Below are 19,223 nucleotides of genomic sequence, written 5' to 3'. Positions count from 1 at the left end.
TTTCCCGAAATCAGTTGGAATTTATTATACAAAGGCATCAGGCCTGTTTCTCTTTAAAAAAAAAAAATAAAGAAATAAATGAAGACCGGAGAAAAGCTTTCCTTTAATTGGGCCAGAGAGTCGTGTGTCGTTTCAAATCCCCGAAGTGCGAGTGACGGAAGGGTTTTATTTTGAAAGTAGGAAAAAGGAAGACAATTGTCCATCCGGTCTGGCTTGGGGGTGATCGATATGAGAGCAGCCTGCGACAGAGAAACAAGCGAGGGTCGGTCGGGCTGCTCCAGCTGTGTTTTAACAGAAAGAAGAAGAGTTAAACGCAACGACGTGTGGATTTAAGCGCCATTCTCGGTCGCTTTTACGCCGGTTTCGCTTCTTATCGTTCGGCTCCGGGCGTCTCGAGCGCGTCGCTGTTTGCCCACTCACGCTGGAGCGAACACGAAGGTAAGCCTGCGACCGGAAGGAACTAAGTTGGTGCGGTCGGGCGGGCTGCCGTGGCCACCGGAGAGCTGCGGAAACGACCGTTCCGGGCTTATTATCAGTGGTGAGAGTCGTGATGAATCGTGCAGCCTCCTCGTCTCGCTTTGCGGCTTTTAGGCTGGGTCTTTGTCCACTCCGCAGGTGAGTGGAGCTGCACGTCGTGCTAGCAGCTCGGCGTCTTAGCATTTGTTGCTTTTAGCACTAAATAGCAGTCTCTGCATGGCAGCATTTTCCACACAGCTGAAACAGTTTAAATATATTTCAAGCGTCATTATGGGCCACTTCTTGGAGGGACAGTAAAGGCAGGTCCTTTGATGTATTCCCTGAGGAATCTGCTGTGCTTGACTTGTAGTTTTTTGGGGTTTTTTTTTACACGTGTATAATTTATAAAGAAAGCACATTCAATAGTTTGTTCATTGCTAGAGATTGTTAAAAACACAAGAGAGTACAAATGGACGACATCTGCCAAAACACCATAGAGTGACTATTGCCACGTGTTGTTTGTCAATGTTATTGTGGCTCCTGATGGTGACTACAACATGGAAATAGTGCTGTACAGTACACTGCTTTATTTATATATATATATATATATATATATATACCGGTATATGTGTGTGTGTGTGTGTGTGTGTGTGTGTGTGTATATACATTAATGCCCCCCAGGTACTATGCTGGCTGAGCTGTGACTGAAGACACTCTAAGGTGCAGTCACATTTTATGGCACACCCGTTTTGCTCACACACACACACACACCCTGTTAAATTCGCCATGGTAACGCAGAGCTCAGGACAAGGTTCATGCTGTCATAACAGATACGTGGAATGCAAGGTGCAGTCAAGGACTTGGAATTTCTACTTTCCACAAGTCTGCAGCTCTCTGGGCAAAGAATTTGTGAATAAAATGTTTAGTGGGTTCAATCATTTTTATCATTCTTGAGTTCCGGTTAAAACGGAGGTTAATTCAGCATTTACAGGCAATTTCATTTCTTTTATTAAATCTTTTTTAAGCCCAAAATCTGTCAAATACAGCCTTAATATATATATATATATATATAACAAATCTGTTAAATATATATATATATATATATATATATTTTAAGGCTGTATAACAAATCTGATTCATGTCCACTGAATGAAATCAGTTTTTTCAATTTGTGGCCAGTTTGACTAAAGAGCAGATTCTGTGGCTGGAAGGACTTGGAGCCTGGTGATGTCACGCTGCTGATGGAATGCCATTCAGTTTCTGCAAGTGAATGACATCACGGTTCTTGAATGGCCAGTGACGAACACCTCATAAAAGATAAGAAAGGAAAATCTGCATTATTTACATGAACCAAACATTTCTGGTTAAACACTTCTATTGCAGGACGGATCACGTTTATCAGGGAGTGCATTTTTTTTAGTATAAGCACTCCTGCCTGTTGATTTAGACGTGGCATTGAGCTCCATTCAGTGAAACCTTGATTAACAATGATACTAACTAGTGCTCTACATCATATTATTTATTTAGCTTGACGGTAAGGTTTTCACCTTAGCTGAAAGGTATATATCCAGAAGCCACAATTCAACACGTGACCTTTCTAAGTCTTGTGTAAGCCGATCTGCCAATCATTTACTAGTTACTGCATTAAAAAAATCTGGCAATCAGATAGTTGTAAAATTATCAATCATTTACTTCTTTAACTCAGACAAGAAAAGTGTTTGTTGAAAAGCACAAAACAAAATCCATGTTGGCTCTGCTGCATTAAGTCCTGGAACTGCAGGCTAAACATTGAAAAGTTATTAATTATTCAGCCAAGTCTGAGCATTTCAGAGTCTATATTATAAATTAAATTATAAACAATAGGCCAATATTCTACCAGCCTTTCTTTCAGTGGAAATATTAAGGCTTTTTTTTTTTATTGATGGCCATTTGAAGGGTTTATTTGCAGTAGTAGCCATTTTCTAACTATTCTTGATATTTTGTAAGACATGCAGTACTTCCTGCATATTAAATAAAAATTATAATTCATGCACAGCTTCCAAAGTTGTAGCCTCCAGAGAAGTGTAATTAAAGGCATTTGGGCCGAACCTGGCCCACTCTTTCAAATGTTAGAACCAAAAAAAAGAAATAAATATTAAAGATTTTACCAACCGAGTTAAACAATTAGCTTAGTTTAAAAATATCAAATATATAATATTTTGCCGTTATCAAGCAGATACTGCTACCCGTTACCTGTGCCTTGCCTCTGCGTGTAACCAATCGGATGGCGTTGTGGGTGGGACAACGCTGGAGACGGAGGTGTGGCTGCGTCTGTCAAAATGACCTCCTAATGGCCGGACATGCGTGGAAACCCTCCAAAGGGAAGACTCCTCCTCAGATACCTGCCTCAGCTCAGCTGCCTCCTGTAGCGCGTTCCGTCTCCATTGGTGTCCTCATCCTACCTCAAAGCTGTAAGCCCCGCCCCTCCAATGAGGAAACTACTTCCACCCTCGTCTCTGTAATCTCATTCTTTCGGTCGCTGCCCAGCCATCATGACCTTAGACGAGGGTTGTAAAGTAGAGTGCCTGATAACTTGCTGATAATCAGCTGATAATCGGTCTCTCAAATGATCCACCCTACACTCCCTTTTCTCCTTACTTGAGAGCAGGACACGGATGTGGCTCCTTCAGCTGGGTCAGCAGCTACTTCCCGTCTCATCGGTGGTTTAAGTGCTTTATTTTTCCTGAGTGCTCTGCTTTGGTTCCTTAAGGCTCCTTCTCTATCATTACGATGCTCTTCTGTCACCTGCTAGTAGTTCCTGGTTCATTCCCGCTGCCCTGCAGTGTTCCTCCTGGGCCCGATCCTTTATTGGGACATTAGCAAAAAAACATGAATTGGGGGGGGGGGGGGGGCAACAGCTGAGTTGAGTGTGTAAAGATGGTTCGTATGGTGGTGCAGTATCTCAGCCTTTACATGCACTTTGGTTTAATCCACGTACGCGTGGACTTTGGGAATGGTGGGTGGCGCATCATAAGGCAAAGCCCTGTGACGTGATTAAAGAGGTAGTGCAAGAAACACGATGAAGGAAACGCACGTGGGAGTGTTGGTTTAACAGAAACGCATTCCTGCATTGCTGTGCATGTCGTCACTGATTCCTAATTCCTGTCCATTTAGTCTGCGTGACTCGTGAAGGAGTTGAACTGTCCCGCGTGTCTGGACGGTCTCGTTGAAGTGTGGCGGCCTCGGGCTCGGATCGGTTTAATTTAGGTGAATGTTTGCATGTTTGTCCTGTACTGATGCACCAGCTGGTGGCCTGCAGACAACCAGTCGTCTCCCCTGGAACATCAGGGCTCTTATCTGTGTTCCACAGAAAGATCCTCATTCAGAGTTCCTGAAAGCATCGCAGCCCGCGAGACACTTCCCCTCCCTCCCTCACGGAAGAGTCACTATTCACACCATTTATTCCGTTATTTCTGTGATGCATCATCATCGTTCATTTATGATCTTTATCTCGGTTGTCCCTGAGCCTACAGCGAAATGATAAGCTCCTCACGTTCACGGAATAAAGTTTAGCTTTAATTCCAAAATCAACTTGGTGACATGCTAGAATTAAGACTGTTTGATGAAGGCGATCTACGTTGGTGTCGTTATTCTGTTTGTGAGGAAAGAGAATCAGAGCTTGAGTCTGGAGCGCCACTTTTTAAATTTTATTTTATTAACCGGTCAGCAAGACGAAGAGAAGCGGCATCGCTTTCTGTGGTCTGAATGGCCGGTTAACCAAACCAGCCTTTTAAGATCAGCACCTCCGGTATGGGAGGCGCGTAAAGTAAAAAGGAGAGATGCATATGCATTCGACATTTCAATTATTATTTTGCACATTAAAAAAAGAATCCGATAATTGCGGTTTCCCAAACCTCTGAAGGCCTTACTTCAGGCTGACCGTGGCGTGAAGACGGCGCTCTTTTCCTATTGGACTGATTAGACTCTCTGTCTGCCACCGTTTCCTAAAGGGGAGGGCTGAAACCCACTCAGTACTGTTCCACAGGAGGATTGAGACTTCTGTGTTCTTCAGTGGGAGTGGAGCGCTGTCGAAGGTGTGTGTGTGTGTGTGTGTGTGTGTGTGTGTGTGTGTGTGTGTGTGTGTGTGCGCGCGCTGAGGCATCCATTATGGGAGGGATTAACCAAATGGAATTCAACAAGCTTTGGGGCGTCTGTGATGCAGGAGGTGAACAGTTTTGTCAGAATTACACATGTTGTAAAGCAAGACCCAGCATAGGACCGCCCCCACCAGCAGGTTAGGGAGGGACTGACCCGCCAGGCCTTCTCTCACCCAAGCCCCTCTCGAACAGGACCTGTTATTAACATTAATAATTTGAGAACAACTACTGAATTATTTCTGCTGTAAATGTCTTTAACTATTTTAAACAGATGATCAAATACAGTCCAGAGCTCGTCCGTTATTTTACCGTGTAGTCTAGAGGTAGAGCTCCAGTCCTATGTGCTTGGGAGTGGGTTCAGTAGCAGGGTGGAGGAGTGTGATCGCTCTGCTGCCATCTATTTCTGCCGTTCTCTTATTCTCTCGCACAGACTGCTGCAGCTGGAGGAACCCCTGCTTATTTATGAGATGTATGAGAGCCACAGGGTTCTCCGGGGAACTCCAGCAGAACACATGCCTGTGGAGTCTTTCTGTGTGTATATATATATATATATATATATATATATACTGTATACACAAACTCTTGCTGCAGGCCATCCATCTGCCCTATCCGGCAGTTGTTGGATCGTGACCCCCAGTCTTCCTCACTGCTGGCAGATGCTACCGAATGTGTTTATTGTGGAAGGAGATCAGTCCGAGGAGTGTTTCCACCTGGGCGTGGGGGGGGGGGGTAGAGATTCCGTCTCGTGCTCAGGCCTCATGGAATCACGGTGGCAGCATTTGAGTGTATTATAAATGTCAAGTTATTAACAGTGACGAACCTGGCTGCGTGGATAATATCAGTAGCAGCCCGCAGGTATCCGTCAACCTAAGGGGTTAATCGGGTTTAAATGAGCCCGTTGAGACGGACGTCTTATTCCACTGTTGGACAGATAACGACGCCAAAAATGAGGCGGATAATCAAAATATAACGGTGAATCAAATTCCAACTAAAATAAAGCTGCTTGTGTCCTACGGAGAATTACTCCGGGGTAGTGCTTTCTTTCTCTGCAGCCCTTTTACACAGATGGCGGTAGTTGCATCCCATCTGTCCGCTGTTTTCATCCATTCACTCTGGAGGAAGTTACCAGCAATTTAACGCCGCTCCAGTGCGTGCTTTTGAATCGCAGGCGAGAGAGGTGTGACGTTGTGATGTGCGGGGCTACGCAGCCGCGATGGCGTCGAGTGGCGCCTTGTAAACAGCAAATAACAAGGCAGAAGCGTCGATAATCTGGCTTCCATGATTTGCACTGGTTGATCTGCCCCTCAGCTGGGGGTCAGGAGTGCTGGCCTCACACCGCCTCAAATCAAAGACATTTGCTTTTATGCTTCAGTGACTCGGCTGCTGCTCGCTGCTTTTAATTCTTAAGGTTGTCGGTCGTACAAACAATACTTTGACAAAATACCCCACCCCTTGCCGACTCACTCTATTCACACGGATGGCGTTTTGGTGCCGTTACAAGCTTTCCCGCTGGTTCTTGAGGAATGACGATGATCCCCTGGTGCCCCTTTGAATTACTAGTGCAAAACCATGAGGCGCAATAAGCTGTGCACGAGGGTCTTCCTCCTTTGTCTCGTGACTGGCCGGTCACAATGGCGTCTCTAGACCCACACATGGTAGCCGAGTCGTTCAGCCGTGGCTGCTCACGCTGCCTGCCTTGTGGCTGTCGGATTAGAGATCGGAGCAAACCGTAGAGCCTGCAGGACGTGACTATCGAGCGAAGACATAGTTTGAGTTGGGGGGGGGGGGGGGGGGGGAAACATTTCATGTTTTTATAAATATGTTTCCAGTTTTAATCCCATGAAGTCAAACTATGCTTGAATGCATAACGCGGCGGTACAATCCTCGTCTCATTCGTGTTGGGATATTGCTTCCTGTACGCATTCACACAACTTTATTTCTATTTGTTCTGATGTCGCTACAGAGGTCAACGTCTTTCCTTCCTGGAAATCTGTAAACCCAGTTCTGATCCTGTGAGAGTGCAGGAATAAACGGATCATACACGATGTCTAAGTGGTGTTGAACCTGCTCTTCCTAAAAACGACGTGTGTGTGTGTGTGTGTGTGTTCCATGGATGCATGATAAAAAGATGTAGCCTTTACACCCCTTCTGTTTACCCCCCCCCCCCCCCCCCCCCCCCCCCCCCCCCTTCAAGACATGGTTATGTAACAAAGACAAACATGCACAAGCCAGTAACAACTATGGGATCTCACTCCTGAGAATAGAGTTCCCATGTATCTTGGAAAACTTGGTTAAAATTAGACTTTAGAATTTTCAGTCATGGAAAATAAATAACAGGATGTATTGTCCCAGTTCAGTTGAGACCAGGAGGTTAGTAGATTTAATCTTAAATTATTAATGTTAAACTGATGATGATGATGGTTCATTGCATGTTCTTAAGAACACGAGAGGAATTAAAGCTTTGCTGTGTCCTGCTTCGATTATCTTAATTTGACCTGTTTTAATTATCTAATTTTCTTTAAAAATAATTTAAGTTGATCTGGAAAAATTAGGAATGTGACTTATGTGTGTGTATAAACATACAGATAAACATGTCTCTAGTTTGATTACTGATTTATTTATTTTTCCTTTCAATTTAAGAGGTTTTTGTAGGAGTTGTGGTAAAAATAAAATCAGTATGTGGCCTAATGGCCAGAATTTATTTCTTTGCATGTATTGATTGATGGCAGTCGGATCATGTTTTATGAATAGTTTGGCTGCTGAAATATTTACCGCACATACCCGTTCAACGGTTAACCTGATGAAGGTCTATACTCAACAGGTCTGCATTGTGCAGCAACAGCCTTTCTGCATCGCTATTGCGAACGCCAGTCGACTCTCTGGGGAGCCTCGAGGTAGCGCCTGATCAAAGAGAATAATTCAGAGCCCGAGCTCAGGGAGGAGAAGAAGGAAGACTGATGGAGCAGAACGCACAAAGAGAAGGTGGAGCTCAAGCTGGGATGGAGTCAGCTCTGGTTAGTTTTACACGGAAGAAGAAAGGAGGGGAGTTTCAGTCTATTTCAGGCCAAGTTTCCACCGGAGAAACCTCGTTTTGCACCATATTATTTCAGTCTGTGCAGAGAGTACGCCGTTTAAAATAGGAAATAGTGATCGGGTGATTGATTATATTCTCATAGATTGATCAAATGAAGCACACTGAATACACACACAGCTTGTGTGGTTTTCATCCCATGTTGCCTCATTAAGTATAAGTACTGTCCAGGCACGTTTCTTGCAGTGATCCTCACAGTTGCACGGCCGTGTAGGATTACCTGTTTCATAGTGTAGAGGCAGATGTTTGCTTTTTCTGTTTTACTCCTTTATTTTAATCTATGCACATTCTTGATCCGTAAAAATATCCACGATGCGCTCTGGTCTTATTCACGTTAACTGGGTCATTGTTTCTGGAAGGAATTTGTTTATTTTTTTTCCCGACAGTTTCTAATTTTATTTTTTGACGTTGGATTTAACGTATCTTTTTTTTTTATGTCAGCATGACTTTATCTTTCACAGTCGGAGCACTCTGATCCTGCCTTTTAAGGAGCAGAAAAAACAATCTGTTAGAAAAGGAGCCGTCGTGAGCGTAAGCTGGGAGGCGTGTAGGAGCACAAGGTTTAAAAGTAGAGACACCGACGCTGCTGGTGGGAGTGAAGCCGCTTTATCACTTCATTAAAGGAAGCAAAAGAACCTGTTCAGAGGCAGCCTTGTTTTCCTGCTCTTGTAGGCTGTGACTTTTATTGCATTGTATTTAATTTACTCTTCTAAACGATGTTGCTTTGTGTACAAGCTTCGCTGTGCTTTTGTTAGATGCGGGAAATGCAGGGCGAAGTGGTTTAGAGAGGATGCTGTCGGTCGCAGGAAGAAGCAGGAAAGCTTTACTTTCAGTCTGGAAGGATGTGCTGATGGACTTTTCTGGAGATGAAGTCAATTTTCCATCAGTTACAACCACGTCTACATTTGATGTTGGAGAACCGGAGGATGAGGCATCTGCTTTGTTTGTTAGACGATGCCGCTTCCATTGCGCCGCCCCCTTTTGACACATCATCGGCGTTCTAAGCTCATGTTGCCTCGTAGCCTGAGGTTCTGATGTTCTTCAGCGTTGTGCAGCCTACAGGACAGTCGGTCTCAGTGAAAGTCGTCGGCTGGTTTGTCCAGCGTGTCCGTTTTCACAATGGAACATATACAGTACTTGATGTATTTAAATACTTTATTGATTTCTCAAATGCTCGAATAACGATTGCATGTGTGATTGTGAAATAAATAAACGAGCAAACTTTGAATGTTAATCTTGATATAATCACTACCGGTAATTAAAAACAAACGTTTGGAACAAGATGTGCCAGAAACATGGCTGTTTGTGTCCCCCCGTCCCCGTCCCCCCCGTCCCCCCCTTTGGTGTTGCGTGAAAATATTTTCTTCCTCATTAACTTTAATGATTAATTTGAGTGACAAGCACAAGTGCTATAAATCTCTGAGGCAACACGACTGGATTGTACCCGGTTCCACAACAGTGGGCAGTTGTTTTGCAGTCCAGCAGTAATCCTCCTCCTCATGGACTGGTGCAGCTTCCTGATGTCGTCCTGAGGGATGGTCCATTTGGAAGACATTCTCCATAATGAGCTGTTAAAAACTATTCTGCCGTTTCTTCGCTGTTCGACCTGGCAGAATCCCATTTTTAAAAGACAGTTTCTCTCTCTCTCTCTCTCTCTCTCTCTCTCTCTCTCTCTCTCTCTCTCTCAGACACAGACAGTCGCCCCAGGCGTCTCTCCTTCTGCTCAGTAGCACTGTTCACCACAGACCTGAGCACTACTTCCACCGGCTGTGCTTTAAATGGTTTGTCTTTAGCTGTTGTGCCGGGAACCATGAAAAGCAGTCGGTTACATACGGAGTTAAAAGCATATCCATATGCTGGTGGATGGTGGCTTGAGACTATATAGGAGTAAACTATCTAATACTCATCAAGAACAAGAGACACCAGCAGATTGGCCTGCAGGAAATGGTGTGGAACATCTCTGCCCTGTTACTAAAGGAGGTAAAGCAGGCATGGAGTCCAGAAAGCATCGTCTCCTACTGAGAGACGCCTGCCAAGCGGAGAAAGCTCCGTTTTTTCTGATGGCATCCCCTCTTTCTAGTGATCCTCTTTCTCTTTTGTGGCGATGAGCGCCTGTGAGCACCCCCCCCCTCCTCTCCTCTCTTCTCTTTTGATTCTCTCAGCGGAGGAATGAGGGGTCGGGAGGAGCACCGGCTCCCAGGCTCATCTCCTTTCAAACTGGGTCTCTCCCACATCTGTTTGCTCTGCTATGTGTTCGTACACTCACGGTGTGTGTGTGTGTGTGTGTGTGTGTGTGTGTGTGTACGTGTGTGTTTGTGTGTGAACTACATGAGTTGGTGTCTTTGTTTAAATTATGTCTGTATTATACGGTTTTGAGTGGAAGCCCAGATGCTTTAAAACAAGCCTGTCTGATTATTTTTTGTTTAAGCTGCCCTCGTGGGTTTATTGCTGGGTTGAGTGGCTCCACATTAGCAGCCGTCAGAATGAGCAGTGGTGCAGCTTCCACTCTAGAATCCACTCTATTCCACATGAGGAGGACGGGCTTGATTTGGAGTGGTGTTCCCGTCAATCTGCCTAATAAGCAAGGTTGTCAAGGAGACGGAGAAAATGGTATCGTGGATGGAGGGGAGGCAGCGGGTTCATGCTAGGAGAAAATGACATTCAATTTACATGAAGTCACAAGTGAAAAGAATGAAGTAAGCTGGAAGCGCTGAGGTTTGCTATTTTCCACGTCCAGGTTTGAGTTGATGAGATGCTGAGGTTCTCTTTGGGAGGGACCAGGTTGGATAGGATTAGAAACGAGGTAATAAACGGGGCAGTGAAGGTTAGACGTTTGAGATGAGGTCAGAGAGGACAGACTTTGATGGTTTGGACATGTCCAGAGGAGAGACGGGGACTACATCGGTAGAAGGATGCTGAGGATGGAACTGCCAGGGAACAGGGCTAGAGGTCGACCCAGGAGAAGATGCATGGACGCAGTGAGGGAGGACATTATTAAATTATAATAAACATCACTGCCGTCAAATAACTTTTAACCTGTTTGTTTATGTTAAAGCTTTCCATTATCTCTGGATCAAATGAATTCTACCACAGCCGGTGCAGCTTCGTGCTGAGTCCGGGTCAGCATGCCTGCAAAGCTCCCAAACGAACCCGGGGATGAACGCCACGGAATGCTTCTGACCCGCCTCAAAGTGTCAAAGGAGCAGATTCCGTTGGCGTTTCAACAAATGTAATCGGCTTCGCTCTTCCATTTCTCCACACCAGGAGGAAAGGATGAGCTAAAAGTGACGGACAGCTTTAGGCCTACTGAGGCTGACGTCACCCCCACCCCCCCTTGTCTCGTCTTGTCTTGTCTTGTCTTCCATAAATCAGCACTTCCGTTTCCAGTTCTCATTCTGTGTCGAGGCAACTCGTCCAACGTCTTTCTGCTACGATGATAGTCTCCACGTTCTGGAGAGTTGTGTAACTAATGATGAACTCGGCATAAACCCCGACCCGCACTTGCTGCTGCTCCTCCAGCCTGTGAAGAAATCCAGTTTGACAGCTTCAGCGATGACAAGTATGGACACATTCAGCAGAACACTATGCGGTGCAAACTGTTTCACTTTCTCCCCGCTTATTGGGAGCCACTGGGCCCTCGTGGGGGGGGGGGGGGCTGAAACCCAGAATGTGTTCGGCAGTAGCCGAACGCTGACATGGAACTGAATATCCTTAACTGAGAAACACATCCAGTGTTTTTGGACAGACTTCTCAAAGTCTTTCCACCAGTAATGGCATCTTTCACACGTTCGCGTTTGTGCAGCAACGCTTCTTGTAACTCAATCCTCTTTTGTGTTTATGCTTTATCTGAGTTTTAACCGTTAAAGAATAAAATGTGACAATGCGAGTAAGGGATACAAAATGTCCGTGCTTTTTAACGTGCGCTATTTACCGGGTTCGGATCCAATCTGTGTGGAGTTTGTATGTTCTCCCAGTGTAGGCGTGGGGTTTCTCCGGGTTCTCTGGTTTCCTCCCACCTCCAAAAACATGCAATTTAGGTTAACTGATTAATACTCTTGATTGTTCGTAGTGTGAGTGGAGTGGTTGTTTGTCTGTGTGGCGCTGCGATGCGCTGGCGACACATTCGGGGTGTACCCTGCCCTCTCGTCCATAGCGAGCTGGGATAGGCTAGATGGATGGATGAAGCTAACTCGTGTGTTTCAGTGAGTTTATAGAATGTAAGGGACGTGCTGGAGGCGATGACTCCGTTTAATGGCGCAGGGTGCTGCGCGAGTGTCAACAAGAGGTTTAGCTTCGACATGGAATAGCAACTGTTCCCAGTCAGTCTATTTAGAGCTGGTGGTTTAAAACTGATGTGCATACATGGATGTCAATGAATTTGTAATTTACCAGCCAGTCTCACGTAAACATACGGCTAAAAGATTCTACATTAGACATAGTAACGCTTTCACAAGCAAATATTATGCTGACTGCAATAGAAATTGACTTCTGTCATTGTGGAGAAACCAATCCCGTTTATTCTGACCCTAGATATTAATGGATCATTACTTATTCTCTCACGCCGACACGTTTTCTTTGCCAGTAGTCATTTTGAAGCAGCTGTAGGGCAAGACGTGCGGCTATTTACTCCTTGTCTGCTCCATAGGAGGACTCCATGAAAGATGACAGAGGAGGTGATTGTTGTAGCCAAGTGGGACTACACGGCCCAGCAGGACCAGGAACTTGACATACGGAAAAACGAGCGTCTCTTCCTCCTGGACGACTCAAAGACCTGGTGGCTCGTCCGCAATGGTGGCAACCAGACGGGGTACGTGCCGTCGAACTACGTGGAGCGCAAGAACAGCTTGAAGAAAGGATCTCTGGTGAAGAACATCAAAGACACACTGGGTAAGAAGAATTTACACTTCAGTGAGCACAAGTGGAATAACTATCGGTGGATTATTTTCTGTAAAATTAAGTCTATGCTTCCATCTGTTTCTCTCTGATATCAGAGATAACGTATTTTAACAGGCGTTTTGTGTTCATGAATCATTACGTCACTTTGGGCCCCCTTTGCCCTGCCTGTTCCACTTTAATTTGTTCTGGATTAACACTGGAAAGGTGTAGTAGGGCTATGACTATGAGAAAGCCTAAGACTATTTATACTCTACTCAAAGTAAAGGTGACGCACGCTAAATGGTAAAATGCCTTGATCACAGATTAACGTGGATGTTTTATGCACCAGATTAAAGCATCTGAACAGAACTGAACCGGCTTCATCCTGAATGGAAAACCTTTTCTGCTTGTTTTGACTTTAATTTGAAAGTCGCTGCATAGGCGCTCTTTACTTGGCTGTAGTTACAGCCAATCAGGTTAAAACTTCTCAATTAGCCGCTGATTTGATGCGTCTGGTTTTTATAACTTTGTCAACAGAAAACATTTTGTGCTGTTTGGAAGAACCGGGTGAGCTGAGTTCTGTTTGAATTCTGACAAATAAAGTCTCAGTATTTACTGATGCTGTATGGTTTACTTTAATGAGAATTTGGTCCAATCAGCTTGCGTCAAACTGTTCTTAACGTGTGTGTGTGTTTGAGACACGTTTCCTCAACCGTCTTTTGTCATGTAACGTCTGTCACACGTTTGAGCCTTCATGAAAGTGATTTCATTTGTTCTGATTGATGAGACAAACGATGTCATCGCCCTCAGAAGACGGCGGCACAAAATAAACGTCCCGAGAGCAGCTTTAGGAATTAGGAAGCATACAGTGTTCAATTCGGGTGTTGTCCAGTGGAGAAAACAGGAAACAGGAAATCCTTCGCCCATGACAGTTTTTGCATCAATTACCACTTTATGTCCGGACGGTAGACGGAGGCAGGACTTACATGGAAACATGGTAGCGATAAGAATAAGAATAATAAAGAAGGGCAAATGTAATAAAAATAGCGACTGAGTGGCCCTGAAAGGCAGCCATATTTAGAGTTGGTGGGAGCCTCATCTCGTTACGCGACTCCTCCGGGCTCTGAGGATCCCAGCCCTCAGGGGAACTCTGCTTTATTTGGGCCAACGTGGGACAGCCTGCCACCGTCACCCACCCAGTGTCCATTGTGTGCTGAGACAACTCTCCTCTATGCCGTCAGCCCGCTTCTGCTGTCCTACCATCAGGGGATGGATTGGTGTTAGAGGACTAATGCTCGTTCTGGATTTATGGAGTACCTCTGTCTGGGAATGCTGCATTTCAACTCCAATATTATGGTCTGCATCCATTTCCGTGTAGGCCGTCTGCATCGAGCCCAGCAGCTCTTGAGTGCTGAAAGCTTCGGCAAATCCAGTCGGCGAAAACGTTTTCATGAGATGGTGAGCAAGGTCGGGAACGAATGGAGCTTACTCGCGCTTAAATTAAGAACCTGATTGGCTGAGCGTCTGATTACGTTTACGTTTTGTGTTGCGATCACCGACCTCAAAAAGGGCCTATTACGTGCTGCTCCTCCTTGCTTCCTGCGCTTTACCGGGGTCGGATCATCGACCCGCAGGCGGGCAGGATTGAGTTGTCGAGGGCGCCATGCTGCTTTGTGTCCCAGTTTCCTCGCGCAGCGAATAAAAGCAGTCGTGGGTGAAAGAATTCAGCAGCAGGACTAATCATTGGTGAGCGTGATCCACTGGGCCCCGCCTAACCTCGCGTGGAAACCCGATCCATATACTTCCTGCTATGCAGCCTTCCTGACGAACCGTTCCCATTCCCACGGATCAGCGACCATGAAGACGGACGACTGCGGAGCAAACCAAGGTTGCTTCCACAGAGCAGGAGGGGGTTGGGATAAACCGAGGACTGCGTCCAACCATGTTCCCTCTGAGCCGCAGATCTAAATGCAGATGTTGTCCTTAAACACCAGCTGGAGTGTTTCCTGTTCCGTGCAGCCCGGTGTCCCCGCAGCATGGACAACCCAGTTGTGTGACAATTCCATTTTTACAGACCCGCAGCTCTCATTAAGAACTTAGAATCTGGCCTCAGACCAGTAGAAAGGGCCTCAGGCCTCCCCTGTGATCCCCTGGAGGTTCTCCTGAAGACCTCGGCCCTCACTGACAATGTGATGCGTCATGCTGCAGCCAGGTTGTCCTTGACCATTCCAGTAAAGCGTCTGTTGGCCGGAATGGAATTGTGTAATCTGCTGTCCTCACACACACACACACACACACACACACACCATGCTGCCCTCCTCTGCACACGTTTGAGTGAAGCAATGCTCTGTAACATGGAGCCTTTCATCAACCCGCTTTACTCTGAGCTGAAGTCCTCTGGGCTTCACTCGAGTGTCCTTCCACAAGATGAAGACGAAGGTGAGCGTGCACCGCCCGCTGCACCAGGCCAGTGCCTCGAAGTGGAAATGAGGAATGTTAAACTGTTTTTACTTAGCCCAAGGCGGCGTGTCGTCCTCCCGTACTGCTCGCCCACTTCCCTACTCCTCAGGGATCGCCTGGAGCGCGGCTCCAACGGTCCCGGTTTTTTTAATGACATTTTTGTGAAAATCTTTACACAAATATGTAGGATACGCACGCTGCTGTCCGTAAACTGGATCCGCTAGTTGTTGTTCTCTCAGCCTCGCTGCACTTGTCAGCCGCGGTCTCTGATGTTGTCGGGCTGCTGTGTGTGAAGCGGCTGCCAGGGGACCCCCCCTCGTCTCTTTCCACGGCCCCCCCTCCCTCTCCTCACTGCCAACAAGTTTGGTGCTACTCTGTGTGAACCCAAACGATGCAAATGTTCCTTTCACCGATGACATTTCTGTGGCATTTCGGCGGGCTGGGGTGATTAGCTGTCAGGGAGCTCACGCGGCAGCGTGCGCTGCCACCAGCCCCGGCTGTCGAGTGAACAATTTAAATGTTGTTCTAACATGGGTTAGAATCTCCAGTCCTAACGTTCCTGAACACGTGCTTAAAAGACGTCTTGGGTAAAAACGGGCGAGCCGGGAGCCGCTCCGTTCCTGGATGCCTGTCATCATCCGGCCCCCGGTGCCTGCTCCACTTTTCATTCCCTGTCATCCATACGACGTGAAGGCGGTGCAGGCAGAATACCAAGTAGAAAACGATCTTTCGTTCCATTGGGTGTAAGTTAAAGGACAGTGGTCTCCTCTGCGAGTGAGTTGTGTGCGTCTGTCTTTATTGAATCATGGGGAGTATTGATCCGTCCTTCCTTGCAGCCTCGATTAGTTTCCTGCTCGTCTCCCTGTGGAGCTCTCGGCTTTCTGAAGCCTCCTTTCAGCCCTGACAGCTATAAAGCGCTCAAAATCAATGTTCCTTAATAGCAATGGATCAAATGATTGCTTTTGAAAGGGCTGGTCCTAGCATTGATGCGGGGGGGGGGGGGGTCACTTTTGTTACTAAAGTTTTTCTGCCGTTTTTCTTCTGTGATCTTTGGTCTTTTCACGTCAACACAAATAGATTCTCCAGTTGTGTGTGTGTGCGCGTGTGTGTGTGTTTTTCCGGCTGCACATCAAGCAGCCTAAAATGTGATCGTGTCGCCACACGAAGGCAACAAGTGGAGCTCAGACTCTCCGAGCTTCGTAGCTCAGGAGATTTGATTAGAGTCCATCATTGTTGAATATTTCCCCCGTTACAGCTCACTTTGCACATCGGACTTTCAACGGAAACAAGGCCGCAAGGGCTTTTTTGAAATGCTCCTCTTAGACAGGATGTTTGACTTTATTTGTGCTGTAATACATGCTACTGTGTGACTGTACTTGTACTCTAACATTCTATCTAATAAATATATTCTTCATCATCATCGCCCTGTTAAAGTATGCCCCCCCCCCCCCTCCCAAGCTGCTCCATTTGGAAAAATCCACAAAACCAAACAGTCTTATATAAAAAAAACAAAAAACATATTGTAGGTTGTTCAGTTTGTCGTTGTCTTCTTCCTGTGATGCTTTCTCTGTGGTCATTCTGCAGGGTTGGGGAAAACCAAGAGGAAGACGAGCGCCCGTGATGCCTCCCCAACGCCAAGCTCGGATGCGGAGTATCCTACCAATGGCAGCGGAGGTGGAGGGGTGGGGGGAGGAGGAGGAGGAGGAGCTGCTGAGAGAATCTACGACCTCAACATCTCTGCTGTGGTCAAGTTTGCTTACACTGCAGAGCGCGAAGACGAGCTGAGCCTGGTCAAGTCCTCCAGGGTCATCGTGATGGAGAAGTGCAGCGACGGCTGGTGGCGGGGCAGTCAGGGGGGCCGTGTGGGCTGGTTCCCCTCCAACTACGTCCAGGAGGAGCTTGCAGGGGCCGATGACAGAGGGGAGGGCGATTCCTCACGGGCTTACCATGGAAGCACCCGAGGGACCTTGTTGGCCAATGGGCGAGCAGGCGGCGCGCCCATTGGCCAAGTGCTTCACTTGGTCCAAACGCTGTACCCCTTCAGCTCGGTGACTGAAGAGGAGCTGGATTTTGAGAAGGGCGAAGTCATGGAGGTCGTGGAGAAGCCCGAGAACGATCCCGAGTGGTGGAGGTGTAAGAACTCGCGTGGCACCGTGGGCCTGGTCCCTAAAAACTATGTGGTGGTGCAGGACGAGCGGCCCGACACGCCTGCGTCCAGCTCGCTGCAGAACCGCCACGTGGCACCGGCGAGGTCGGGAAAGTTCGCAGGAAGGGATTGGTACTACGGCAACATCACCAGGCACCAGGCGGAGTGTATCCTCAACGAGAGAGCGGAGGAGGGAGACTTCCTCATACGGGACAGTGAGTCATCGGTGAGTGTGTGGGTGGAGCCGTGACGGGGCTGTCGTCCAGCGGCGTGGACGTCCTGCATGATGTCCCGTGCGTGTTCAGGAATCATCAGTTTACAAGAGTAAAATATTACTTCTGAAAGTGTAAAATGGGAAACTCATTTGAATTATTCATCAAGGGCTTGGTTCAAATTCTGGTAGCATCAGGGCGTGTGGATGCAGCCTGTAGCGCCTAGCACGGCGGCTATGCTACAGCATGCTAACGAATTGATACTTCAGAGTATTTACTGGCCTGATCCAATAATTAACAATCAGCCACATGCAGGGGTTACAATGTGAGAACGCACTGCCCCCTGCTGGAGGAAAGCCGTCACGACTTTCATGTTTCTAACCTTGTCCCCCTCCTGTCTTTCCAGCCGAGCGACTTCTCTGTGTCTCTGAAGGCACCCAATAAGAATAAGCACTTTAAGGTGCAGCATTCAGACCGGGTTTACTGCATCGGCCAGCGCAGGTTCGACTCCATGGACGAGCTCGTGGATCACTACAAGAAAGCCCCCATCTTCACCAGCGAGCACGGGGAGAAGCTGTACCTGGTCAAAGCGCTGCTGTGATTCGTGCACCCTCACACGCACCCGTCATACACACTACACACAGTTACGGCAAACACTACTGCCTGACCTTCTTACTGCGAGCCCTTGGCTCTGGACCCCTCCCGCTGTGGCCGCTGTGCCAAACCCTCCGTCTCTCATCCGGGTCGGTTGGGCTCGGTTGAGATTGTTTCTCGCTCCGCAGCCAGTCAAGACGCCAGGGGAACAAACGCCCCGCTGCATCCTCCATGCACAGCACGCCGCATAATGAACCGCAGTGCTGCCAAAACAACAACTGATGCCTTGTCGGGGGGGTTTACAGCGCCTAGTGATGTCATACATGGTCCTTCTAGCACACGTTGCTGGTCCACACAGGAGGACAGACACTTGAACAGCTGAATGAGGACACAAAGCTGATGGACGTTGGTGGCTATTTTATTTTGTTCATTTATTTTTAACGACATGAGTTGACTTTTTAAAAGTTGATGTAAATTCCTCTTGAGACGTTGAGTCGTTGCTCACTCACTTCACAAAGTGACTACAATCACTCTCTTGCCTTTCGCTCTAATTTTCATCATTCCTGTTCCTTTTTTATTTTTTATTTTTTTCCCCCCCCCAATTTGTCACTTTTTCAAACTCCTTGTTCCTTCCGTCTTTAGTAGCGAAGTTTTCTGCATCCAGTACTTTCTGTCGTGTTTGTACAGGGTGGTCTGGGGGAGTATTACTGCAATAGGGGAGACCTGATTACCTGTAGAGTTTGAATGTGTATCACTGTAACCAAACGTGCCATCCTGTCCTGCGCTACTGGCTCCAGGTCTGCACTGCACTCACCACGCTTGGCATTCATGCACAGCTCTGTGCTCACGCTTTAGATTGTGTCACATTGAACATGTTTCCTCTTCTGGTCTCCAGGATGTTGTCTGTAGCTGCGTGAGGGATACTGACTGAAGAATAATTAGTCTTCGGTGACGTTCTGCTCCAGCTCCTAATGAATGAAAGTGAGAAACTTTTCTGAGAGGGCATCGGTCAAAGAGGAGTGTGGCTTCAACGCACGTGATTAGAGACGAGAACAAAGACGTACAATTTAACGGTTGAGATCCCAATAATAAAACGACTCTGCAGGGTCGGCCTCCACTAATGATCACAGATGATCCACAAGTGAGTCGGAGATACTTGGTCATTCATGAAACTAGTCCGAGAGTCGCCCCTCGAGAAAAAGAAGCCAAATACCTGGATTATAACGAGAAACTAGTTCTACCAAATGTGTTTG

At 46.9% G+C, this 19,223-nt stretch overlaps 1 protein-coding gene across 1 annotated transcript; it reads left to right on the top strand.

The window, feature by feature from the left end:
* The first annotated feature begins 12,344 nt into the window (after positions 1 to 12,344).
* nck2a (NCK adaptor protein 2a) lies at positions 12,345 to 18,076 on the top strand. The gene is made up of 4 exons (XM_068746226.1): positions 12,345 to 12,570; positions 16,603 to 16,683; positions 16,720 to 17,390; positions 17,783 to 18,076. The coding sequence occupies exons 1-4, from the start codon at positions 12,345 to 12,347 to the stop codon at positions 17,975 to 17,977; spliced, it is 1,173 nt and encodes a 390-aa protein (XP_068602327.1). The 3' UTR covers positions 17,978 to 18,076.
* Positions 18,077 to 19,223: the final 1,147 nt, after the last annotated feature.

Source organism: Brachionichthys hirsutus, chromosome 12 (assembly GCF_040956055.1).
Source record: "Brachionichthys hirsutus isolate HB-005 chromosome 12, CSIRO-AGI_Bhir_v1, whole genome shotgun sequence".
Lineage (NCBI taxonomy): Eukaryota > Metazoa > Chordata > Actinopteri > Lophiiformes > Brachionichthyidae > Brachionichthys > Brachionichthys hirsutus.
This window is presented reverse-complemented; position numbering and strand designations above follow the sequence as displayed.